Source organism: Cydia pomonella, chromosome 19 (genome assembly GCF_033807575.1).
Source record: "Cydia pomonella isolate Wapato2018A chromosome 19, ilCydPomo1, whole genome shotgun sequence".
Taxonomy (NCBI): domain Eukaryota; kingdom Metazoa; phylum Arthropoda; class Insecta; order Lepidoptera; family Tortricidae; genus Cydia; species Cydia pomonella.
Genome location: NC_084721.1, coordinates 1,951,129 through 1,978,772, shown reverse-complemented (window position 1 = coordinate 1,978,772; position 27,644 = coordinate 1,951,129). Strand labels below are relative to the sequence as shown.

The 27,644-nt window shown below is 36.5% G+C and overlaps 2 protein-coding genes across 8 annotated transcripts in view; one reads left to right on the top strand and one right to left on the bottom strand.

Annotated features, from left to right (window-relative positions):
* LOC133528138 (tubulin polyglutamylase TTLL5) overlaps nucleotides 1-18,030 on the bottom strand; it is a 51,555-nt gene extending 33,525 nt beyond the window's left edge. For 2 of the 7 annotated variants that reach the window (XM_061865380.1, XM_061865381.1), the window contains exons 1-2: nucleotides 17,859-18,030; nucleotides 17,012-17,121 (exon numbers count right to left, since the gene is read on the bottom strand). In XM_061865380.1, the coding sequence (XP_061721364.1) occupies nucleotides 17,012-17,109 (98 nt within the window). In that variant the 5' untranslated portion in view covers nucleotides 17,110-17,121; nucleotides 17,859-18,030. Of the gene's footprint in view, nucleotides 1-14,912; nucleotides 15,029-17,011; nucleotides 17,122-17,858 lie in introns of those variants that run through there. The other 5 variants (XM_061865382.1, XM_061865387.1, XM_061865385.1 and 2 more) reach the window with 4 other exon arrangements.
* A 209-nt stretch (nucleotides 18,031-18,239) lies between these two features.
* On the top strand, nucleotides 18,240-27,617 carry LOC133528142 (phosphatidylglycerophosphatase and protein-tyrosine phosphatase 1). Its single transcript, XM_061865391.1, has 6 exons — nucleotides 18,240-18,425; nucleotides 18,511-18,657; nucleotides 20,351-20,431; nucleotides 24,001-24,104; nucleotides 25,692-25,821; nucleotides 26,512-27,617. The coding sequence occupies exons 1-6, from the start codon at nucleotides 18,423-18,425 to the stop codon at nucleotides 26,632-26,634; spliced, it is 588 nt and encodes a 195-aa protein (XP_061721375.1). The 5' UTR covers nucleotides 18,240-18,422; the 3' UTR covers nucleotides 26,635-27,617.
* The last annotated feature ends 27 nt before the right edge of the window (nucleotides 27,618-27,644 follow it).

Sequence of the window (27,644 nt, the reverse complement as noted above, 5' to 3'; positions counted from 1 at the left end):
TTAACCTAAAATGTACATTAAGGAACCACAAAAGGTTAAAAAATACTCGCTAAATATCAAAACATCCTAAAATATTGTCAAAAATGAAAAAAAAAAAATTGTTGTGTTGTTGTATTGTTGTTGTTTATTTTCAAATTCATATATATATATATATATAAATTATATGTATATATATTTTCTCTCGATTTTTACTGATTATTTTTATTATTCTATGGCGACTGACTGACTTTTTTCCTAATTTTTCTAATTCTCTAACTATTTATGCTAATGTCTTAATTTCAATATTGTTATTTTTCAATGCTTAGATTTGACACATTATTGCTTGAAAGCAAAATACACATTGTACCTGAATGGTCCTAACACCTTATGTTACTGTATTTTTGCAAATAAATAAATGATTGATTGATTGAAAAATATTTAAAAAAAATAGAATAAATAAACATAATAATTATACCCTTTTAATTGCTTTGAAGAATGTAGAACTGGCAAATATCATAGAGTAATTTGAGTAATTTACTTTTAATATGTTTTACCATTATATCCAATCACGTGCTCGATATTTTTCAGTGACTTCTATTATTATAATAAAACAAGGGTGACAGCTGGTAACTGCGGCTACCAACAGCATGTGAGTGGATATTTACCATTTTGTTTCTAATGAGTAGTATATATATATTACATCGCTTAAAAAATCACACTTTTCTATTAAAATATAAGCTTGTTTCTATACTTTTGGCCGGGAGTGTACATATTAGCGTGCGTCAAAGATTGGGTAAGTAATATCTTAACTTTGTCTGTGATGATAAGAATAGGAACCTGGCTGAATTTTTATATTAGTCATATGTTTGCATTTCGATAGTGTTTTTTCTGCTCAACCGCGGTTTGAACCCACCATTTTTGGCCACATATTAAATGATCGTCTTTAATCCCACCACTGCAACAGAAAACTGTGACGGCGACGTGATTTTTAAGCTTATAAAATTTGTATTGTACCTATGTAGTTTGCTGAAATTATTATTATACAATAATATAGGAAAATAAATGATATTTGATTTGATTTAATTGTTGTAGTGTGTAATTTACCCTTACTCTTAGTGTGGCACATTAATTTTAAGGAAGTTATTATTTCAACAACTTAAAAGTTACGCAAGTTACCTGAAGCATTATCTATATTCTATATCATTGGTAGTAGTAGTTAGTTAGTTATTGGTTGTAGGTAATAGTTAATAGTTATGTTAATATTACTCAAGAGTTTATGTGGGTGCGCAAATAATTTTATTTTATAGCCACAGCTCATTCGTAATTTTCGTATCTCGATTTATAAACCGAGTGTCCGTTGCATGATGTGTTAGCACTACGCGTACTATCTGAATCGATTCAAAACGATTGCTACCGTATGCACGCGAGTAGACTTTTTGACTCGTTTAAGCCCCTAGCTGGCACGTTCAATGAAATATGCACCTTGGCATATAAACGCAGGGTTCATTTTGGGGTGTTCTGTTATATACTTCCCCATATATCAATCATCTGTCAGACGTTTTATGAGTTATGACGTTTATGAAATATTTATTGTATTTTTTTGGCAAAAATACAGGTTGGTAAGAACGCTTAGCACGAGTAATTTATAGGGAGCGAGCATGAACTGTAGGAGGCAGCACAGGAGCCGTCAGATTTTTCGCGCGAGGCGTAAATGTGATGTTTTTTGTTCCGATGTAGCCCACAAGATGGCAGAACCTACTATGCACAAGAAAACACGTGACGTGTACATGTGCATATTTATGGTTTCGATTCAGGCCACAAGATGGCAGACCCTCCAACGCGCACGGTCCCTATACATTTTGAGATACTGGCGTAAAATAGTACATTACGATACAAGTGCGAAAAATAGGAAATTCGAAACGAGTGGCGATAAATTAAAACACGACCGAAGGGAGTGTTTTAAATCGACACGAGTTGCGAATTACCTATTCGCACATGTATCGTACAACGTTTTACAGTACATATGGCCCTTTAAATGTTCGACACAGTAACGGAATATGCTACTTCTCGCACTAGTGCTATGAAGTAGCCCCATATGTACTGTAAAGGAACATTTTCTTTTTCCGCCTTTTTTGTCTACAACTTTTGAATATTTTGTGTGCTAATAAACGCTTCGAATACATTTTCTATGCAACATTCCAAATCCAATGAGATACACGTATTTTTAGGAGTAATATCCCAATTTTTCATCATTTTAAACTTGTCGAGTAGACTAGTACTTAGAAGTTTTATATGGAAAACATTTACTCGCTCAATTTTCTTTGTATAAGAATACCTTGCAACGAAAACTAGTTCCTACTGGACACAGGTATACAAGGTGTAACCAAAATGGTGGGGATTCCGTTTAAGGGCATATTCGGTATAGTGATCAGACTAGAAAAATAGAAAAATAGAAAAATATTTTTTTTTACGATTTTTTTTACTTTGTGGCAGGTCGGCCAAGTCGACCAACGTTTCATACGAAGTCCTAAAAACTTTCCATATTATATATGATACTGAATATGCCCCGGATCCCTATTTTTATTCCTTGAACGTCCATGCCAAGTTACATTTCATTGCAGCAAATCGTTATAAAATGAGAGCGTAACTTCTATTATACGGCGGCGCGCTAACTTGCACTCATTAACTATACTGCGGAAGAGCCCGTGGGCTGACGGTAGTAAATCGACAAACGCGTTACATTTATTTATGATCATGTGTTTTTGCAATCCCCCATACATAATGTATGAATCCGACTGCAATATCATTATAATTAATTAGACATCTTGCGAGCAACCTGATTACAATGCGTAGGCGGAGGCGAAGTCAATGTCTGAGACAAATAACTACAAAATGACAAAACATTTATAATTATCTCTACTGCCATTTACTCTTAGTTAAAGTATATATTTTATTAGCTATTTCTAAGAAAAAAAACTCCACGCCTTATTATTGAATAGCCAATTCTGTCGTATTTGCTTAGCTTTTTAAACTTTGTGTCCGTCCACGCTATATCATAATTTATTGGCGAAATTTTCACGAGATTGATGGATGACTAGGTCAGATTCCTTTTAAAAGCTTTAGATACTGATTTGCCTATAGTCGCTATAGTTCCGCGGCCGACCGTCTGGCACCGATGGTGGAATAAGACCTAATCTGGGCGCTATTATATGACGTCATGCAGACTCGCTGATCATAAAAGCTAGTAAAAGCAAGAGTGATTGATATTTTTAAAAGAGGGCATTGAAACCACGTAATAAATCATTGTACCGACTAATTTAATATTCTAACTATAGTCGCTATAGCTCGGCGGCCGACCGTCTGGCACCGATGGTGGATTAAGACCTAATCTGGGCGCTATTATATGACGTCATGCAGACAGGCAGATAATAAAAGCATTTGAATGCAAGATTGTTTTTTTTTGAAAGCCCATTGAACTTATGAAATAAACAATTGAAAACAGCGATTACATTTGTACAGCCATCTGCAATATCTTAAACAACGAAACGCGCGAAAATATTAGTTTACAAATTAGATTGTAGTAGATATTTTTACGTGCTTGGTTGTCAAGTGTTAGGTACATCACGAAGAATATTCAGTATATATGTATCTACACTATTAACAAACTCTTAAACATAGCTATAATCTCTATAATTATTCAACATGTTTCAAAATCAATAATAATTGCATCAATAAATTGATCTGATAATCTGTATAAGACAATTTAAAAGTGGTGGTTTCTAGTACTAGGCCTACTTGAATACATAATATTTTGACTTTGACTTTTATAATATTTAAACATTAATCCACAATACATACATGAAATTACAAATGGTGGGCTTAATGCCAAAAGGCATATTTGTTACTTGTGTGATAAAATTCACACTAAACGAACGTTTACCTAGTTCCAAAACACCTTTATTTTTTTCGCATACACGCTTCTTTTTTGTGTTTGTCATATATGAAAAGCAAATACTTATTAGAAAACCATCAATCAATCTAACATCGGACTCACATGGTAAACCTATTTCCGTCTCAGGAAGCATTTTGCCACAATCTAATTCGTTGCAGGATAACAAAAAAGTGTCAATAAAGTTGATTGAACCTGTCTACTACGACAGCAAAAGAGCATATGCGCCTTCATAATACAAAGTTGATATGCTTTTTTGGCGTAACACGGCACCCAAGCATCTAATGTAGGCGTCTTACGTAATTTCAAATGGACTCCTACTTTCCAAACCTCCTATCTTACACTATTGACTTAGGAGTTTAAACTTTATTTTCCCATGCTTAGGGACATTTATTATGGAACGTTTTTGACCAAGATATGATGTTTCTATAGTTATGATTAGAAATTGGTATGCATTGGGCCATCGGGTGCCCATATTGGACTAATGGCATTATTTTGGAGACATGACGAAAGTGTCATTATTAGCCGACCGGGAAAACGAGGGTAATGATTTTTAGTGTAGAATGCGTGGGTTTTGGGGATTGACAAATTTATTTTGGGAGATTATTATTCGGTCGTATGAATATTTGACTTTTATATAAATATAAATATATATAATGTAAATAACCACATTTATGATTTGAGGATGTTAGAAAATTGTTATATAACAAAGTTGAATACGGCAATGGCTGACCGGATGATCCAAAATGGCAACTACTGCGAGTATATTTATTTATTTGTCGAGTTTTTAGTCGTTAACTGATTTACTATGTGTGAATGAAGGTGAATGATTATGTTGTAACACCATTATTCTATTTTCGATAAATGTCGATTAAAAAGTAGGGTTAAGAATTTCACTACCTCCTTTCCTCACGTGGGTGTCGTAAAAGTCGACTGTGGGATATATATGGTTTTAAGTGTGTTGTGTTGTGGGCGACGGGCTGGCAACCTGTCACATTGTGCAATATCACAATTTCGTTATTTTTTTGAAACCCCTTAACTACTAGAAGCGGCACCGACGCTAGCAGTTTCATCTCTTTTGGGAATACAGGCGTGAGTTTATGTATGTATGTGTATGTAAAAAGATAAGTGTGCTGTATTGAAGGTTCATTCTCTTGATCTAAATATTAGGTGAACAAAAAGCTGAATTCCAAAACTAGTTCATTTGTTTTTATTTGCATATCGCTGGCCCAATATTACAGGGTTCTATGTTACATTTTCGAGATAGTTGAAATTCGACTCAATGTCACCGTGACAATGTTCAAATTTCAGTTGGATAAAAGTGAACCATAGAACTCTGTAATATTGGGCCAGCGACATTATGGCATTAATAAAATGAAAACACGAATAACCTACGTTAACTAACCCCGACTTGGATAGAACAAAGTGAGGGAGTGGCATTATAAACGTCATATTTTCATTAAAAAAATACTTTAATGATGTCATTACACACTTTGACATTGCAAAAGGCTTGCGGAGTTAACTTGGCCCGACTTTAACATCCGTATGTGACATCATAAACCAGTTGGAATTTGTACTTTATTTAGTGGGGATACAGTGAACAATTGAATGAGTGTTCGAATCTAACATAGGTTGCTATGCGTGGATAATTAAACCGCGTTGTAACCATGGAAACGGCTTCTTTTTGGAAAACAAAGCTTACTTACAAAGTAGAGATCGATTCTGTTTTGACTATTTGACATGGTTTTCAGCTTATTTTGATGTGTACGAATCGTCGACGATCCGAAACTCACAAGCGGTATTGAACCTTTAAGTCTAAGGAGAGACTTTGCCTCCTGTGTGTTCTACCGTTCGTACAATGGGCTGTGCTCTGAAGAATTGTTTGACATGATGCCAACGGCCGCTTTCTATCACCGCACCGCTTGCCTTCGGCAGAGAGTACACCCTCACACCCTACAGCCTAAATGGTCGCACACTGTGCGGTTTATGAGGAATTTCCTCCCGCGGACGCTCCGGCTGTGGAATGAGCTCCCTGCCGAGGGTTTACAGTATGGGGTTCTTCAAAATACGGTGGCAAACGCGCATGTAACACCTCTGGAGTTCCAGGCGTCCTTAGGCTACGGTGACTGCTTATCCCTACCCCTATTGTCCCTGTCCGTTGCTGTATGTACAACTTTGTTATTTATTTATTTTTGCGACAATAAATGACTATTTATTTTTTATTTATTTATCATCAGGCGGGCGGTATGCTTGTTTGCCACCGACGTGGTATTAAAAAAATACGTTTTTAAGTCAAATAGCTTTCACTTTCGTAAATTTAACTATAAATCGTCAGGTGACAACAAAAACTATTATTAGTATAACTTAGAACTACAAGTTCAGAGCCTTAGTGAACCGGACAAAAACGAGGTTGGTATTTGTTTATTTTTTATTTTTTTTATTTTTTTGTTATTAAATTATATATAGCGATATAGGTTGTCATCTGACGAAATTATAATTGACTCACGAGTCATAATCATAAAGATCTTTCTCCAGTTGTCTCCAAACGCGTATGTTTCTATGTTCCACAACCACTATATTCACTTCATGTCTAGACATGATCATTCAATAGTTCAAAACTTTCTATACACACTCTTTTGGTTAACTATTGTCATCCTTCAAGACATATAGCTATTGTAACTTGAAAATGGAATTCGATTCGTTGCACATGACATATCGGGGGTTTTCAGAAAAAAATTACCCGTTTTTGCCTAATTAATTATACTTAATTTTTCATGCAAAATTTATTGGTCAGTTTTGTAACAACATATATGATTAACTGCGTTACAAAACTAACAATTAAAAGCTTAAATCGATAGTGCTCGTAATTTTGAGTAGAAAACCCCAAAATTTGTTACGTTTAAAAAAAAATAGTGTAAAAAAAATTTAATCCCCATTTAACAAAATCGTACCTCCACTTTTTTTGTATTTGAAATGTTTTGTTTGTCAGAATCACGAGCTATTTTGATTCTAATATTAGAAAAATATCTCAGAATGATACAATTTTAGTACCTGTTATTCCATTCCCGTTATACAAAGTATATGAAATTCGGTAACGATGAGGAAAACCCTCCAAGATTTTCTTGCCTCGTGCTCTTGATTCTGAGATAGAAATGACATAAAACTACTCGAAAAGTTAGGGATAGTTACGGTTATTTCCGGGTCAACGAGTACCTAGTTAAGAACGCTATAGGTGACTTTTCTATTCAGGAACGCACAGCGAATACCATTTTCAGGATACAATAGTAAAATTTCCGAAATAGACTATTTCTAAAACGAGCCTGACATGTTTACGTTTAAACGGCTAAGCACTGTCTGCATGGTGTGGCGAACATTGCCGGCGGCATTTATTCGTATTGGGGGACTTACCCTAAAGTGACACGCTACTTCGGGAAAGCGGTGTCACTGGTGTCAGGTGGAAATGAGGGGATGTTGCCAAATTTGTCGTTTGTTTATGGAATTATGGCGTGATAACGCTCAGTTGTTTACGTTAGTTTGATTAAGAGAAACTGATATAACCTCTTAAGGCCCACCGTATAAAAAGGCAGTTGTTAGTAAAGAATACCTAGTGAAGGAAATGTGGTTGGTTAAACAAAAGAATTGCAACTCTGTTCAAAATGAAAATTATTTTAACTACATTGAAATAATTACTTAATTAATATTACGGATTATATACTTAATTAGGACCGTGGGCATTACGAAGCTAGGACTGAACTTTGGTAACGCATTGTTGTCATATATAGGTATGGGTGGGGTGTATGGCTGTGGCGAAAACACAAATAGTATGAAAATTTAGGGACTATACCAACATTTCTGGGCATTTATTTTTATTATATTATGTAATTTTCGGAAAAAACTAATAAAAACCTAAATCTCGGCAACCAATTTTGCTGACTCAAACGGTCTTACGTTAAATTCTAAGAAATAGTTTTTGGCCAGCAAGAATTGAACCACTGAATAGTTAAAGAAATGAGATTGGAAGTTTCACTAAAAAGAACATCTCTATTCGCCAGCAACACCCTCGTTAATGCAGTAAACAAACCTAAACCTTATTGCAACATCATAAGGTCTGTTACGCCCACAGAATAACTAACCAACGTACGGCACGCTCGGTACTTCACACGAACCAAGTAAAAGAGTAAAAGTGTCTGCAGGTTTCCTTGGCAACGCGATTCGGGTATCGATCCAGGAAACATTACTGACAATTGTTAGTCCTTATGCCTCTGTGATACGGTTTACGAATGGTCAATTGTGTCGAATATGCAACACGTGTTGGAGCCCTAAGCAGGGACAGTTAATGGACAGGTTTGAAACAAAGGGGAAGGTCACGGTCGTAGGGGATCGTATGCAGATCGCTGAGTCATTTCCCTCATTACAGAAGAAGACCTGAAAGCGTTCATTTAAGCATTTGAACGGATAAGTGTAACTAGAGATGCAATACCATAAGTCTTGAACTTACTGTGGGTCTTTAGGACTTGTGAGACTAATTAATTTGTGCGCATATTTATTTATAACCCGATCCAACTTCGACAGGCCCATCAAGAATTTAGTAGACAGGCTGCCTTTTTCATACATACGTATTACCCTATTTGGACCCCGAAACCTGTTTGAACTTGTTATAAAGTATCATCAAAACATAGTAATTAAAAAACGGGCATACTTAACAAATAAAACTGCATATATACATAGCTATTATTCGTACTTCGAATAGTTTATATAATCGCTTTACAATACACGAACACCCCAATATACCGTGCACCGCAACATGCAAGCATGGCTGATCCAACTTAGACAGCTCCCATCAACTATCAAGTGGATGGGCCGTCTTTTTAATACATACGTATTGCCCTATTTGGGGCACGCCAGCTATAGTAAGGCTTTTTAGGGTTCCGTAGTCAACTAGGAACCCTTATAGTTTCGCCATGTCCGTCTGTCTGTCTGTCTGTCCGAGGCTTTGCTCCGTGGTCGTTAGTGCTAGAAAGCTGAAATTGGGCATGGATATATAAATCAATAAAGCCCACAAAGTCGTACAATAAAATCTAAAAATTTAATTTTTTTGAGGGTACCTCCCCTACACGTAAAGTGGGGGTGAATTTTTTTTTTGCTTCAACCCTACAGTGGGGGGTATCGTTGGAAAGGTCTTTCAAAACTAATAGGGGTCTTCAACAAACATTTTTTGATAAAGTGAATATATTCGGAGATAATCGCTCCGAAAGAAAAAAAAATTGTGTCCCCCCCCCCTCTAACTTTTGAACCATAGGTCCAAAAATTATGAAAAAAATCGTGGAAGTAGAGCTTAAGAAAGACATTAAATGAAAACTATAGCGGACATGCTTAGTTTAGCTGTTTTTGAGTTATCGCAAAAAGTTGGCCCTTCATAGTAAAAAGACTTACTTTACCTAATTAGGTACTGATTATGCAAATTTGCCTATTTGTTTAACTCGGGTGAAAGGTACCGTTTCATCCCTTGGTTAACAATTTACTATACTTTAAGCTCCAGTTTAGCTTATTGTGACGGAAGAGTAACTACGGAACCCTACACTGAGCGTGGCCCGACATGCTCTTGGCCGGTTTTTACTATATCATAAGTTTGGATTATCTTGTTTCACGTGCCAAAAATCTTAAAGCCCATGATAACCGGTGAAGTGAAAAAAAAATCATTTATTCTGGTAAAAAGCCCTGCTTTTATAATTTTTTTCTTCTGCCAAACTGCAAGACAGTTTGTTGGCAGAGGGAACTCCCTTAAATACAGATGGAGCGTTAGTAGCGTTACTGGTATTTGATACGACATTTTTCCCAAGATATGAGTATAATGGAAAAGTTTACTCATATCTTGGGAACCTACCTGTGTCTGTTTAAGAAATGGACAGCCCGTCGGACAAAAGATAGATTGTTTTTCAAGTAAGCTTATTACAATGCTCTTATGAACGTCAAATAAAATAAAGCTACGCCGGCTCTAACCCTACACCTCTGTTCCGAGAAGATTAAATCCCCCCCTATATGAGGAGGTTATCCCAAATACGGGACCGGCAAGAAACGCGGCGGGACACATCTTTCCAAAATTGTGCTACGACTAGATCACGCTCGGGCGCCTAAATCGCTCCCGGCAGTCTTAGTTAGCAGAACCTTAATTCCGAATCCTTGTAATAATATAAGTACAATCTAAATGGAAACAATTTCCATAGCGATATCTACTCAACTCAATAAAAGCTCCTTACGTTTGAAACTATAAATCCTAACCACACTACGTTATTTCCATCTTCATGGAAACATTTTATTACCCTATCTAAACCTCGATTCCTGTGCAAATTTCGCAAATATAACTAGGTTTGTGCCCCGTGTCAATCTCTCCTTAGCACGGGCCATATTCTGTCGTAATATTTCCCCTGAGGCAGCATTATAGGAGCAATTGATAAAACATTTTCTATTCTATTATATTCTAATTGTATTGTAGTTCTTTACGACCTCTTAGCCTAGTCAGTAGTGAGTAGTGACCCTGCTGCGAAATCCTGGGTTCGAATCCCAGTAATTTTGCATTTAGGTATTTGGTTGTTTATTACGAATTTAATATTTGTTCCTAAGTCATGGATGTTATCTATGTACATAAGTATGCATATCGTCCCCAAGTACCCATAGTACAAGCTTTGCTTAGTTTGAGGCTAGGTAGATATGTGTAAGACTGTCCCCAATATATTATTTATTTAACTAAGCCTTTTATCGTTTACATAATTTTACAACGTCTATACAACCATCTATGGATACGCTGAAAGCGGCTCATTTTAGCCCATACCCGCCGCAGTTACGAATCTTCAAATTTACACTGGTAGACCAGTACAGTCACCATCAGATATATCGGAGCAGCCGAGGTGGTCAAAAATATCTGAACACGCGCCTGACGCCTTGAAAATAGAGGCGTGTTCAGACATTAGTGCAAGCTTTCCTCAATTTAAGGCTAGGTCGATATGTGTAAGATTGTCCCCAATATACACGGTGTGACACGAGGAAACAGAAAATTTTAACAGTGTATTTCTGAGCACATTTAAAGACGAAAATGCCATATAAACTTCCGAGCCGAGATGTTCAAAAATATCTGAACACGCACCTAACGCCTTGAGGCGTGTTCAGATATTTGCGAGTACCGTGGCCGCTCCGATATATCTGATGGCGACTGTTAGCCAAAAGTAAATGTTTATCAATAGCTGTTATCAGCCTTTTACAATCGTAGTAAAAAGTCGAATACCGTGTGAAGCCAGCTCGTACGTCCAATGTGGCTATAAATTATTCCACGGTCCTAAAATAGAACTAATAGTGAAAAATTAATACATTAGGTGCGGTCTGGGCAGGGCTTTTCAAGGTTGTAGTTTTGTTCGCTTTTGTCTATCGACTTCCGTACTAGAATCGCGTGAAAATACGGTTTCAATGACCTACTTCATTAACTTACTAGAATTTCTAGGAATACCTACTAATATTACTATTGGCTCTAAAAAAAAGTAATAGTAATAATCTTTTTTTACCCGGTCAAGTGCGAGTTTGTTTTACTCGCGCACCGAGGGTTCCGTACAAACTTTGAATTATCTCGTGTAACTATAAAGGCGAAAAACTTTTGATCAGAAGTAGCTATACTAATTACAATTGGTTACAGCGCCATCTATCGGCAAATTGTCCAATTTGCACGATGTAATGCACGTATGTTGGTGTTTCGATGATAATTCTCTATTATGTGATCCGATTTCAAAAATTGTTATTTTATTTGAAAAAAGGTGCCCTTAATGTAATCTAATAGAAATTTCAAGTGTAATAAGCACACGTAAAGATGGTTAAATTGCAAATTAAATGCAAAAAAAAAACACCCATATTTTTACACTTGACTGTACCTACGGTAGTCATTATCAAAGAAAACTTTGTAGCCACGTAAATTTACTGTCATCTTTCGTCACATGATTAAAACTTTTAGACCGCCATTTGACTTTGAGCCTTATACTTTCACTGATATATGTTAAATTTGTTAAATATAAAAAGTGGCTCCATCTCACCGGGCATAACCGTGTTATGGCGCCATCGCTCGAAACGATGCCGCCATACCTTTGACCTTTGATCTATTAGATGGCGCCACTTTTTGATATTTAACAAATTTTACACATATCAGTGAAATATCAAAGTCAAATGGCGTTATAAAACGTTTAATCCTGTGTCAAAAGATGGCAGTAAATTAATGTTGTCTCTGTGTTTCATAAATAAACCGACAGATGTTGATACATATTTAGCAATTTTGCTACACTAGATATAATTAAAAGTGACTGTGAAAAATAAATATACATATATGTATTATAAGTGGTTGAACTATCTACAGAAACGTGACAAAATAGTCCCAAATTAAAATAAAGGCCCAATGCTTTAGTAACTAATTACCTAATCATAAATCTTCGCATATCACGCACATAACCTGTGTTTAGTCACTCTGAGTCACGGCCGAGACTGGGACTCGCATGGGCCAAATATAGCGAAGAAAGACTAACTGTGTTGAATATGAAGACTTAAATAATGTCGATAACTGGCAGGAAGTGGCACAGGATTGGGACAGGTGGCGTTCTCTCGTTTTGGAGGCCAAGACCCTCTTTGGATCACTGCGCCACAATAGTTAGTTAGTTAGTTAGTTAGTTAGTTAGTTAAATAAAGTCAACCAATGTGTTAGTGACTAATTATTTAATTATAAATCTTCGCATATCACACACAAAACCCGTGTTTAGTCACTCTGAGCCACGGGCGGAACTGGGACTCGCATGGGCCAAATATGGCGAAGAAAGACTTAACTGTGTTGAATATTTAGAATTAAATAATGTCACCCAATGTGTTAGTAACTAATTATTTAATTATGAATCTTCGCATATCACGCACATAACCTGTGTTTAGTCAGTCACGGGCGGGACTGGGACTCATGTGGGCCAATTATGGCGATTGGCGAAGAAACACTCACTGTAATTGGATTATTTTGAATGTATTTTTGAGCTATGTCTGAGCTTTTATAAAGCTCTCTACAAAATAAAAATAATACATTATTTATTGACAGAAAACATTCTTCACTATTTTCACCGTGACTGTGCCACTGAGCTGAGTGTGTCCTGTTGAGTCCGTCACAAAAAATACACGCCTTTTTTAGGCAATCGTACACGAGCAAGCAAGACGCATGAGAGAGAAAGAAAAAGAAAGATCAAAGCACCCACACCACATACATTTCGGGGCAAAAGCTAATGCTAGGCGGTTACGCTCTACAGGTCACGTTTCTGATACTTTAAATCTGTAGGCAGCCACCTTTCTCGACAAATCCCATGCTGATTTTCTTGAGTACAACTTAAGCATTATTTCATATAGAAACTAAATCCATCTCCCTAGTAGAGAGCTACATGTTGGCGTGTGATACACGCTTTTCTATCCTCGTGCCGCCCACCATACCGCTCCATTATCATCAACCATCCAATACCATCTAGCCCAGGAAATTTAAATCTTCTTCTATTTTTATTGGGTTGAACTTAGTTTATTCGAAAATTTTACGAGACAAATGAAATGCTACTATGTTTGTTTTAAGGTACGGTGGGGAAATACGAACATAGTTTTTTATTTTTTATTTGCTCGGAGCAAGATAAACAGTATGAGGATTTCATACAAGTGTTTGTCTTGTCCCGGTGAGTCTTACGCTACCTTCCCTTAATAACATTCCATCCGTTCCATGTAAACGGAGTGTACTTCCGAATGTACTTCGGGCGGCACGAGGCTAGTTTGTATCGACATGACAGATTTAAAAGGTTAATTGCTTCTACCAGTAGCACACTCAAGCGCCTTAACGTGAAACGATACGATATGTCAACTCAATACGGTAAGCGCATAACCATCTACAGTTAACTGACAATATGTAAAGTAAACTTTATTGCAAGTGTATAAAGTCCACTTTTGCACAGTTAAGAGATTTTGTGTTAGTACGCTCGAATTTACAAATATCTTTACATCCAACGTTCCAAAAATATAGTTACACGACCTTATTGTTAGTGTCTTAGAGGCCTGTAAACATATTATTGGGACGTTGGCTTGAAAAGATGTTTGTGATCTCGACTACATTTACGGATGTTTGGAATCGACTCCAGTCTGAATGGAAATGTAAGAAGTGTTGTCTTATGGTTTAACAACATTGGGATAAAGTCGTGAAAACTTGATATCTGATTAAATTGTTGTAATTTCAACTCAAATTGGGAGAAATAAGGTTGAGTTTACGTTAATGCTTCTTCTTGAATAAGGTACGAGTTATAACCACGAAACTTAAAATTATTTTTTGAATGTTAATACAGTACATAGTACAGTCTCTATCAGTTATATCGGAGCGGCTAAGGTGCTCAAGAATATCTGAACACGCATTCTAACGTCTTGATAATAGAGGCGTGCGCAGATGTTTGTGAGTACCTTGGCCGCTCTGATATATCTGATGGCGACTGTACATACCAATTATTATGATTACTATTATGGGCCGTTGAAAATATTCCAAAATTGCGATAACATTTGCGATTTAAAACTTTCCGCAACTTTCACATCTGTAATCTTGATTTTAATTTATAATATATATCTACTAAGTATACTCACAGAAGTTCAATGTCATTTTTTAAATCAATTGACGATAAAGAGATAAACTACTAATCCAATGTCAATGTAATTTATTATAATCGAATTTGTACTTAGAAAAAATCAATAGGAGGCAACACTAAACTTCGTAGCAAAATCTACCTTATTATCTGGTGGTACACTTTTTATATAAATTTGTAAGGACAAAAATTGAAGTAGGAACCTAAACAACGTTTTATTTTATACAAGGAATTATATATTATACCAATTTTATGCAAATTGTTAACGATAATTACAATTTGACTTAAATAATATATTACCAGTGAAATAGAAAACTCACTCGAATATTTTTCCCATCGCACAATTTTCACAACACAGTGGACAGCACACAGTGCTACTCCGCTGAGTCACCTCGCGACTGACAAGTTCAAAACACGCGCTACGTTAGAACGAGACGCATTTTCACGAGACAGATAAGTTCGTCTCGCTCTGGGAAAACTATTTCATCGCGATTCATCAATGGCGCGAAAACCCCAAATCGTTAAAAAAACAATTGGTTGTCGATGGACGTGCCAGTGTGCCAGTATTGTTTATCGATTAGTAGTTTTAACAAGCACTTAAAGCGTTGACATTTGACAGAAATTTGAACTTTCTAAACGTGAATTTAAAGTAGTTTTTGCAATAACGCAAATAGGTTGGCTGTGAGGTTGCTATGGTTACTAATGTTACTATAGCATAGCGTAATTTCAGATACAGTTGACTGACGGTAGACGAGTTGGTTACCCCATAGGGTGATTATTACACAAAGTGAAAACTTGTATTTCAATGAATATTCAGTTATTACAATTATATTAATACAAAAATGTGTGGATTAAAAAAAGGTTATTACAATGAGGAATTATACCTATTAGACATTTGATTGATGCCATGATTATTTTTTTTATCAAATAGGTACATTTTCTGTATTGCTTACAGTTTAGAGCAGGGGTCTCCCAACCCCGACCCGCGGACAGCCTACGGTCCCGGCCCAAAAACCGTTAGTGGCCCGCGCGAAAGTTTCTGACGTGCAACATGGCCCTCAGGTAAAAAAGTTTGGAGACCTCAGGTTTAGAGAAACAGTAATTTAAGAGGATAGTGGCTTATTTGGAAAAATAGATTTTGAATAAAATGATTCTTTATACTATGTTTGTTTACCAGATAGTGCACGGAATTAAGACCTACACTGCTACTCAGACCGATTAATTGCTCTACTCCAAGAAACCACAATAAACTCTGTCCTATTCTAATAAAAGTAAAATGTGAGATGTATGTTTCAATTGACAGGTAGCACAAAAAATAATAATTTGGATAGGTAATATAAAAATATTAGAATTTGATGAAGTTTTAAACATCAAAGTATATCAATTTTGATTGTTTACATCTAAAGATTTTTTTCTACACAAGCATGCAATACTAGCTGGCTATTATTAGCATATCTTCTAAGTGTATACACCGTGTTTTTATTGAATTTCGTTAACTTCGGGGTATCGGTAAGTACGTTTAAGGAAACTAAATGGCATAGTTAATTTAAAAAAAACGTATTTTTTTTTGTTTTTTTTTAATATTTTTATTTTTATAAAAAGTAACTAAATGTTGCATATAGCGTTGTTGTAACACGGGCATTACATTTAACTCAACCAAACAATTGAAAACTGTGACAAATCAATGTCATTTCGAACGTCGATCGTCCGAGATAGTACTTATGTTTAGTAGCAAATGTATGAACTCGCACTAAACACTAATCAATAAGTAAACAGGCCCTAAGGCAAGTGTACACGCTCGTAAGGGCCTTATAAGATAAAAATGAATGATTGATTATCTCCGAAATGGAGTTAATTAGCATATCGGTGTCTTTGAGAAAGTTACTTAATTTAAGCTCAGGAATGCACCCTCGAAATTAACGCAAATCAAAAAAAATACGGTGTATAAAAGCTAGGCCAAAGGAAGCAGCATCAACTTTAGAAATTGCTGCTTTGTGTGACACATTATAACATGCAGTATGGAATTGTTTGTGTGCTAATGTGTATAAAATGAAGTAAAATAAATGTATTAACGGTATGTGTTAATGTTCTTGAAATCCAATAAGAATGAACCAGCTTAACAGTGGAGCTACTAAAGCTTTAAAATATTAGATAATGACACATATAAATTGTAAAAAACAAATTGGTTTAGATCTAAGTAGAGTAAATAAGTGGCAAGAAAGAGTGAAAAGAGTCCACAGTGTAAATAGAGTATTCTCACTAGACACTTTTCACTTTCATCAAGTTTAACCTAATTATTTCATTAATCTTGGTGTTTATAAGTTTACATGTATAATAGACATTTTGACAATTTGGATTTCAAAAACATTATAATATAAAATATATATAATAAAGTATTATGTCAAGTAGAGCAGACCACCTGGTATGTGGACGGTTGTGGCATTTTGCATGTACCCTAGGTGTGTCCGGGACGGGAGGGGTCTTACTCACTAGCACTGCCTCCTCCACTGGATCCATGGCTCGAGCCAACTTGGGGAAAACACACTACCTATTACTTTTTATATAGTGTTATGTTTCCTTTAAAGACTTTCTTCATATAATCCCTGTATACAGTCTTGCTTGCAATCCTGCAGCTTTCTGTTAGAGATTTAGCAATATATACCTAAATTGACTTTCACACACTACTATTTAGGTAGGGTCATCTGGCTTAACATACACAGGACTGAATGCAAGGACTATAAGGCTTAAGAATTATCTATAGGATTCAATTTGGGTGTATAAATATTATTCATATAAATCTTTCTGGGTCCACTGGCCCCTTAATTAGTTTTTCAGGGCCTTTTCCGCAGCTCGACATCCATTGTGCCTATTTTGCGTGAAAAACGAGGTAGGCCCCTCATGTAGCCATTAAATTTAGAAAAAGTTATCAGTTTTAAGGGATTTATTTGTTCTGCACTGACTACCTAAAGGATCAGCTGGAACCGGAAAGTTAACAGTTACATATATAAATAATTTGGAATATAGTAAATTAGACAAATAATGGGTATATAGAAGTGGATAAGAAGTATTATAGGGTTCTTTAAAGCCAATCACTTTGCACATTTAAAATTACGACCATCCCGCAAGCCGCAGTCAGAAGCACGAAGCGGAAACACATTTACAACCGCATTCTGTTTTAAACAATCACAAATCGATAACATTATGCGGCATTACAGCACATTAAAACATTTTTATTATCTCGTCAAACTAACATCTAGGTTACTTACGAGTTAAGGACCGATCCAGCTCGAGGTGTCCCGCAGGCGAAGATTATTTATTTTTACACTAATAATTTCACATTTCTATTTTTTTGGTATAAACTTCCCTTTTTTTAAAAGGTATTCAAAAAGATCACTAAAATTTTGACAGATCCATTTCAATGTTTCAAATTTTGCACTACGGGATTTTGGTTGCGTTCAACAAAGAGCTTTTAATTCAATTTGAACGCGCTTTAAAGATTAGTATCCACTATCCAGCAACGACCAGCACGAGTTGGAACGACTGATAATAGTTGAAGTGAGACTTATAGTATATAGTAGAAAGCAAGAAAGCTCGCTCGCGCTCTTGTTGAAATGAATCCACACGGAAACGGTGGTTACGCATGTGCAACCACACCAATGATAATTAATGGCAGATTTGACTGACTACAAGACTGTTACAATAATGGCAACATTACAAAACGTCACTGTCACTGTCATATATACAAACTGACAGCTGCTCCGTGCAAGCAGTTTCAAAGGAGAACGCACAACAAAATTAATTCAAATCGCCCCACCACGACCGCTTTCACCATGGTACGGCACCTTCATTACCGAGTGGCATGTCTTGAACACCGGTTCATTCCAACCGTTGGTATTTTAAGTTAACTGTAAATTCTAGGGCACAGCTATGTTCGCGAGGGTGACGTTCTATCCAACCTTATTGTATAATGTGGTAATGGAGAGGATGACCAGCCGGCGCTGGTATGACCGGATGGATGACACAGTTATCCTTGGCGCCCTGCCTTTCCAAGGGATGACGAAACAGGTACTCATTTGAGGTTCTAATCTGAAGTTTTTGTCTTGGAAAGTGAAACTTTTTGAAAGGGACTTTTGGTTTAATTGATTGAATAGTCAGTGTTTGATGTTTGGTTTACTTATGTGCATAGTTTTGCTAACTTTGTTGGCTACTATCTGTCTTAGTTAAACTTGAAATATGTACCTAATGTTAGTTTTGTATGGGTATTAATGGGTGTGGGCTTTTTATGTCTATAATGTGTTTGTTCAGTGATTAATAATTGAACCGGTGTCATAAACTAATGGCAAACAATTACCAGTTAAGGTGCTGATCCTACTGTGTGGACTACAACTGTCAATACCAATGAATACTGTATGTTGTTATGTTATCCTAACATTTTATGTGCTAATTAGGTGTCAATTTTTATGTATGAAATAATAGTAATACAAAAAACATCCGCCTACAAAAAACAGATGCCTATCTAAAACTAAATAATAATAATAATAAATTAGTTGATAAAGGTTTGTTTATTGTTAAGAAGAATTTGTGATTTGTTGTAAAATATAGGCGAATCAAATCAGCCTTTAGAACAGTGGTTCCTAACCTTTTCAGTCCTGTCACCCCTAAGACTAACTAGGGATCCTGATTTTACCCCTACTCCCAATAATCATCAAGTCTTTCTTATATATCTAATCTTTGTTATCTTTAATTAATTTTATTACCCCCGTGAAATACCAGTTTTAGCCCCACGGGGATAATTACCCCCAGATTAGGAGCTGCTGCTTTAGAATGATAAGTATAGTAAGTGGCTACTAAAATAACACTGCCTGGTATTTGTAATCAGTGAGGTAATGTCATCATTAATGTTAAATTTCTATGAAAATATGATATTTACTCCCTTCAGGTTTGAGCGCCATCTTATAGTCACACATCATGATTAATTCCTTTGTTTTTTGCTCATTAATATTGTTTAAAGTGTAATATCGATAGTTTATTATACAGTAAACTTATGTGGTAGCATGTAGTGAATGGAGAATTAATCTTGAAACACATTCAACCACCGTTTTGGGGTCAACGGCTGATAGTCCACATACTACTTGTAAAGTGCAGCTATAACTTCACAAGAGCTCATAACATCACCGTACCCTGTCTAGTACTAACCACGCAAATTTTAGTCATAGTTAAAGCTCCTTTTACCTATATACTGGTGAAATAGTCCCTCTAGACTGAAGCCATAATTTTAAAAGAATGAAGGAATGATATTTACTGATGACGCCTCCTCACTTTGTTCAGTTCCAGTTGGTGCAAAGTGCTTATACAGACTTGACACCCTGTTTAGATGATGTATCATCATTATCATCTCACATTGTCCTAGTATTTCGGCGACGGCTCATGGGAGCCTGGGGCCTGCTTGGCAACTAATCCTGAGAATCGGCATAGGCTGTAGAAGGCATGAAAGCGACTGCCATCTGACCTTCCAACTCAGAAGGTAAACCAGGTCTTATTGGGATTAGTCTGGTTTCCTCACTATGTTTTCCTTCACTGAAAAGCAACTGGTAAATATCAAATGGTATTTCATATGTTAGTCCTGAAAAACTCATAAGTACAAGCCGGGGTTTGAACCCAAGTCCTCTCACTGATAGGCCACCAGCGCTCCTGTGTGGATGATGTAAGATGAAATGAGATGTAAAATAATCTAAAATGTAAATGTGTTTTTTTGCAGCTGAAGGAGGAGGAAAACTTAAAGGCAGTAGTGTCAATGAATGAGACATATGAATTAAAGATATTTTCAAATGATGCTGAGGTAAGATCATATCATCTTGACATGTCTGATATTATGTATATAAGGTGTATTTGGGTATGTTTCAATACTACAGAATGTCAGGAATATCTGAATATCACCTATAATAAGCAGCCAAGATTTCTCCCACTGTTTATTTATTTATTTAAACTTTATTGCACACATAAAGAAAAATGTACAAATGGCGAACTTAATGCCAAAAGGCATTCTCTACCAGTCAACCATTGGGTCAAACAGAGACATTTGTGTATGTTGGTGCAGGAAAAAATAACAAATAATAAGGAAAAAATTAAACGTGAAGTCAAATAATATTAAAAATATATAAATAGTTAAATACTACTACTTATATAATGTATAAAAGATAGACTAATACATATAATTATGTACATATACATGATGGTGAACCTTATTTAAGTTCTTCTGACAGAAGATGCTTGCGAAGTAGTCGTTTGAAAACGGGTTTGCTTCGGGCTTGTCGAATAAAGAGAGGGAGGGAATTCCAGAGACGGATTGCCTCAACGGCAAAAGACTGTTAACACTTATGCAATTCCATCTTATTTATTTATCTTTTGTTCTTCTCGTTAAATGTTTAACTCAGTCTCACTGTCAAGCAACATAATTATAAGCATAAGAGTTATTATTAATTCTGCAATTTCGCACGCCATGTACTTTATGCAGTTTCTACCTGTGGAAACTTGTAATTGGCTTACTGTTTTTATTTCGAAACCTATTTTGTTACATTGGCTGTAAGTTTTCCCAAGAAAAAAAAAAAATCTATGAAATTAAGGTCCATTTTCCCAATCTTTCTGATTTTGTATTAAAATTATAATTAGATTGAGTTGTAGATTGACCAATTAAACTGTAATTTTATTGTCTAAATATTAAATATAACGATAAAAAATTGGATAGAGTCAGACCAAGATAAGTTGGCAGCCATTTTGATACCCCCGACGGTTCAAGTGTCAAGTAAAAGTCATAATTCCATAGATGTTTGTCGTTTAAAATAACCCTATACTTGCCGCAAAACTAACTGGCCACTGAGATCATAATGCTATCTCCTTTACCCTTGTTAAGACCAACCAAGAGTGAAAGAGATGGCATTATGACCTGACCGGCCAGAAAGTTTTTCGGATAGCATAGCACCGCCTGGGCTATCATAATCGCTGCCAACTTATCTTGGTTTGATTCTATAAAACAGAGCTTAACTTGTAGTACAGTCGCCATCAGATATATCTGAGCGGCTGAGGTGCTCAAAAATATCTGAACACGAACTAACGCCTCTACAATAGAGGCGTGTGCAGATATTTGTGAGCGCCTTGGCCGGTCTGTTATATCTGATGACGACTATATAACATTTTATGACAAGTTAAAAGGAGAAAAAAATTACTATTATTGGAAGTTGAAAAATAAACGATTTTACTCAATTAATTCAGTTAAAGTATACCTTAGAACTTACTAGGATTGAAGAAAAACCGGAAAAATTCCCGTTTATTTCTAAAAGTCATGTTTTTAAAAGTTTTATTCGGAAAAAACAATGTTACTTAGTGTCTATATTCTTCCGAGAAAAACGAAAAAATCTGAAAAAAACGCACTTTGAAATTGAAAAGAACTTGTAAATTAAAAAAAAACTGAAAGAACTTGTAAATTAAAAAAAAACTGAAATATACGGAAAAAAACTAAAATTTTAAAACGTTCTAAAAAAAAGCGATTTGATTTTTGCGAGAATTTTCTACCCTAGGACTTGCCTTCATATAATCTTAGTAAAGGCTTCTTACTCACCAGGCAAATCCAGTGACCCATAAAAACATTGTTATTCTCCTTATATATTATGACTAACATTAGGTATTATTCATTAATATCTATTTTCATTGACATGAAGGACATTGTGTTTAATGTTCAATAGGAGTACGTAACTTTTCTGTATTGACCACAGAGAATTGATTGTAATAGAGAGTAAAGTCTAAGAAAAAAAAACCGGACAAGTGCGAGTCGGACTCGCCCACCGAGGGTTCCGTACTTTTTAGTATTTGTTGTTATAGGGACCGTGCGCGTTGAAGGGTCTGCCATCTTGTGCCCTGAATCGGAACCATAAACATGCACATTGACACGTCACGTGTTTTCTTGTGCATAGTAGGTTCTGCCATCTTTTGGGCTACATCGGAACAATAAACATCACATTTACGCCTCGCGCCAAAAATCTGACGGCTCCTGTGCTGCCTCCTACAGTTCATGCACGCTCCTTATAGCGGCAAGAGAAATACATCATCTGTGTAAATTTCAACTGTCTAGCTGTCAGACCGTCTGTCGCCAGGCTGTATCGGTTTATGAATACAGCCTTGCGACAGACGGACAGCAGAGTCTTAGTTCCGTTTTAACCTTTGGGTACGGAACCCTAAAAAACGTGCTCCTTAATTTGACATCCAAAACAGAATCCTAATAATGTCCTGTAATATTTATTTATTATCATCTTTATTCATTTAACATTTTAGGTTAGGTTTTTTAAATAATGCGATTTATGAATATCCTTCTTCGCGTTGTCCCGGCATTTTGCCACGGCTCATGGGAGCCTGGGGTCCGCTTGACAACTAATCCCAAGATTTGGCGTAGGTACTAGTTTTTACGAAAGCGACTGCCATCTGACCTTCCAACCCAGAGGGTAAACTAGGCATTGTTGGGATTAGTTCGATTTCCTCACGATGTTTACCTTCATCGATAAGCGAGTTAAGCGACTGGTAAATATCAAATGATATTTCGTGGTCGAGACTCTTCGCTATGAGACCGTTCTCTGACATTGATTTATTATTAATGAATACCTAATTTCAATCACAAGAATCTATACGCGTTAAAGAGGGTTAAAGTGTTGAATTGACAATTTTTTAGCCTCCCAAAATAAATGCGAAGCGGAATACGGCACGTCAGATTTTTCTAACGTAAATAAAGTTCACAGTTCAGAGACAAATGCATATTGTTCCCAAAATACTCCATTATCATTATGAATAATGGTTTGTTACGATAAGTGAACAAACTGTAGATTATCTATAGGGTCCTTGTCAATAAATAGATCACCTTGGTAGATCCTAATGTGTGCGTGCGAGAAGTCATGTTTAATTTATATAAGGTATATCATATTCTTTATTGTATAGTTTTTTACTTCCTCGTTCATTGTATTTTCAACTCCTAACGCTTACTCTGGTTATAATATTAGCTGAAAATCGTTGAGCATTAGACTTTATTTGCCGTGACATCTATTGTAGAGTAGCAATACTGAGAGTTCCGCTACTTGACGCTAGATGTAGACTAGGAAAATAATAGTATTTTGGTAACAAAACCGTTGTATGGAGTGAGCATTCTTGGTCTTCTTAATTCTCTTTGGTATGAACCAGAAAAATTATACTTATCCCTTTCTTTTGGACAGGTACTAGTACTAGCACTATAGCGTAAGACGAAGATAGCATGATTCTCTCTTTGTACGCTTTGTCGTGTAAGATTTTATTGCAGATGAGATGACTGTATCAGCATGGCGGCCCAATTTTCACCTATTGTAATAAATAAATCATATTTGTTTGTTTCAGAAATGGCGCGAGCACGGCGTAGAGTTCCTACAGCTAGCGACCACGGACATATTCGAGACCCCGGACCAGGACAAGCTTTATGAAGGAGTTAGGTTCATTAACAGGTGAGCCTAGCCTAGTCTAGGTAATAAACCATTTAGATTTCCAACCATAGACCTATATAAGCTTTCTGATGTATTAACAGTAAGACTACTCTACATATTATTTGCAACTTTAGAAATACACAAATCTAAACCATATACACCTACCACACGAAATACTAGGAGAAACGGTAACATACTTCCAACCACTTCAATAAATACCACATACGCTAGTAGACAGTTTGTCTTTAAATCCGGCAAATTATACAATTTCTTAAATAAGCACTTAAATATACATCATTTACCATTTTATGAATGTAAAATAATTATAACAGACTGGCTTAAATGTAAGAGTTATTATGATACAGAAAACTTAATTCAAAATATTTTAGGACTTTAAACACACACACACACACGCACACACGCATGCGCACGCACGCACGCACGCACGCACGCACACACACACACACACACACACACACACACACACACACATATATGGACTTGCAAGTCCATCTTCTCATTAGGTTAAATTAATCTATAAGCAATTACTTTTGTTAGTGTCTGATATGTTAATTTTATATTTTTATTTCTATTTAAATTTTAAAAAATTTGTTCTATTACTAATTAAGGAAGAGCGGTGCCTCTTAACACAGGTATTTGTTACTTAAAAAGAGGCGCCAACACTTACAACTGTATAAGTAATTCTTAAACAGAATAAACATTTTTTCATTTTCATTTTTCATTTTTCATAGTCAGTTAATTTAGGTAAAGGAAATGTACCTACTTAACTAACACGCTTGAGTCACCATTGGTAAACCTTATGCGCCAATTACATCCACACTTCCCGAAATCAGCCCCGATTTAGGGCCTGATAATCGTTTTCCGTTTCACGGAATATCAGCACATCGTTAACAATATTTGAAATGTAAACAATACTTTGTCTCTAAAGATATTTTTGCATATGAACTATTTTTTGACAATTCAAATATTGTACACGATGTGCTATCTGGTGAAACGGAAAAATACTGTTTCTCGGGCCTGAAATCGGATCTGATATCAGGCCTGATAAAGTGTGGATGCAATTGGAACTTTATTACTTTGGAATAAGGTCCACAATAATTTAACGTTTTCAACGATTAATTGCTAATACAGATTCTCTTTTTCATTTTATTTATTTACCATTTCTTTACTCAGCGATAGGTAAAATATACGTATGCAAAAATATATTGACAATGTGTCGTCATAGCGGCAATATAAAAACTAACAATTCTATTGTCAACCTACTCGTTTTATAATGCTCCTACACTGGTAGTTATACCTATAACGTTATATAACAGTGTGTGACATGATTTTTTTTTAATACCACGACGGTGGCCGACGGCGAGCAGTGCGATGATAGAAAGCGGCCGTTGGCATTGTGTCAAACAATTCTTCCGAGCACATCCCATTGTACTTTCACTTCTATCATGTTGTCCCTGTCACACGATGTTATATAACGTTATATAACAGCCCGTGTGGGCACCATTCGGGTTTTTGGAATAGATTTCCTTGTCTTTCGGGTACGGAACCCTTATATGCACACCTTAAAGTTGTATACTCTTGTTCCAGATTTCTGCCACTCGACAGTAAAATAAAACGGATAACGAGTGAGAACCCAGTGAACAGCGGCACTGTGTACGTGCACTGCAAGGCCGGGCGGACCCGCAGCGCGACGCTCGTCGGCTGCTACCTTATGATGGTAAGTTTATACAGTGAACAGTGTACAACCCAGTGAACAGCGGCACTGTGTACGTGCACTGCAAAGCCGGGCGGACCCGCAGCGCGACGCTCGTCGGCTGCTACCTTATGATGGTAAGTTTATACAGTGAACAGTGTACAACCCAGTGAACAGCGGCACTGTGTACGTGCACTGCAAAGCCGGGCGGACCCGCAGCGCGACGCTCGTCGGCTGCTACCTTATGATGGTAAGTTTATACAGTAAACAGTGGTACCTACCGTAAGTTTATAACCCAGTGAACAGTGGCACTGTGTATGTGCATTGCAAGGCCGAGCGGACCCGCAGCGCCACGCTCGTCGGCTACTACCTTATGATGGTAAGTTTATACAGTGAACAGTGTACAACCCAGTGAACAGCGGCACTGTGTACGTACACTGTAAGGCCGGGCGGGCCCGCACCACTGTATGTGAACAGTATGTGAGTAAACGGTGGACATACACGAAAAATAACGAATTGTAATCCTCCTTCTTTCTAAGTCAAAGTCTAAACATAGACTTAAGTAGTCCATTCGTATAATTCCATAACGCTTGCGGCACTAGGCACCGAGTTGCACCCTACATAATTTTATTCGATATCCGCGGCACAGTTTTTGGCTTAAAGTTCAATGGATTTTTCTTAAAGTGTTAATTAGTTAGTTATTTATTATTTTAGAAAAATGGCTGGTCCCCGGCGGAGGCAGTGGAGCACATGCGTACTCGACGGCCACACATATTGCTGCACACCAAGCAGTGGGAGGCGCTGCGGATATTCCACAGGAATCATGTGCAGGCGTAGTTAGCTACATAGACTAGAAATATATTAATGCAGGGGTCTCTAAACTCGCAAACTGAGCAAAATTCCATATACCTAATATGAAAAGGATGAAAAAGGTTGGACATCCCTGTTCTTCACGCTCGGAGTCGAAGACGTTTTTTAGCCTAAGCCTAGTCGTCAGATTACCAAAACTCACTAAATGAAAAAAAAAAACAAGAATCGTTTTTTAATTAATGTGGTTCGGTATGGCTCTGAACTTGTAGAAGTTTATAATAAAGGTTTGGTTGTCACCTGACGATATGTAGATAGATAGGTTATCTGAACAAGTATGGGTTAAATCCTGTTGTAAAAAATGACAAAAATCACAACTCACAAGGGTAATTGTCGATATCCTTAATAAGCATCTAGCAATTTCTTCAGACTACGTAAGCGATGGCTTGGTTAGATAGGAAATGTTTTTAATTCATTTAACGAAGATGCATCTGACAACCATACCACACTCATCTATGGCACGATAAGATGCTTGTTTTGTGTGTTTTTAGATAAAATGTTTATCGCACCGTAGAGGCTACCGTAGGTACAGAAATGAAAAATAGCTTTTTTTTACTTATGTGTACCTATAACTACACATATGACATATGACTGTGTTAAGCGAGACATGTATTTGAAATCACCATGCCTGGGAAACCTTAGCTGAAAACCGTGATGGATGGCGTGTGTTGTGGGGGGGGGGGGGGGGGGGAGGAAGAAGGCTATGCGACCAAGTGGTGGGAGGTCGTGCCGCTCACATATCGTCCTGCATAGTCACCAAACCCGTTGTCTAAACAGAAATGCTTAAATCGTTTGCAATAGACGCAAAGGCCTGTGTGTGATGGTACCTGTAACACCGTTCATTTGTTCAATTCGCTCCATTCGTTCAATTGGGTGATCTACATCTTACGATGATTTATATGACCGAAGTCTCTATATGAAATATAAAAATTGATGGGTTAATTTTCAAGTCTTTATTTTTTTTAGACTGCCAGATATTT

What these genes read in the sequence shown, in the direction of transcription:
- LOC133528142 (XM_061865391.1), top strand. An exon ending in TATTTTCAAATGATGCTGAG is followed by an intron (nt 20,432 to 24,000) that starts GTAAGATCATAT and finishes TGTTTGTTTCAG; the next exon opens with AAATGGCGCGAGCACGGCGT. An exon ending in GGAGTTAGGTTCATTAACAG is followed by an intron (nt 24,105 to 25,691) that starts GTGAGCCTAGCC and finishes CTCTTGTTCCAG; the next exon opens with ATTTCTGCCACTCGACAGTA.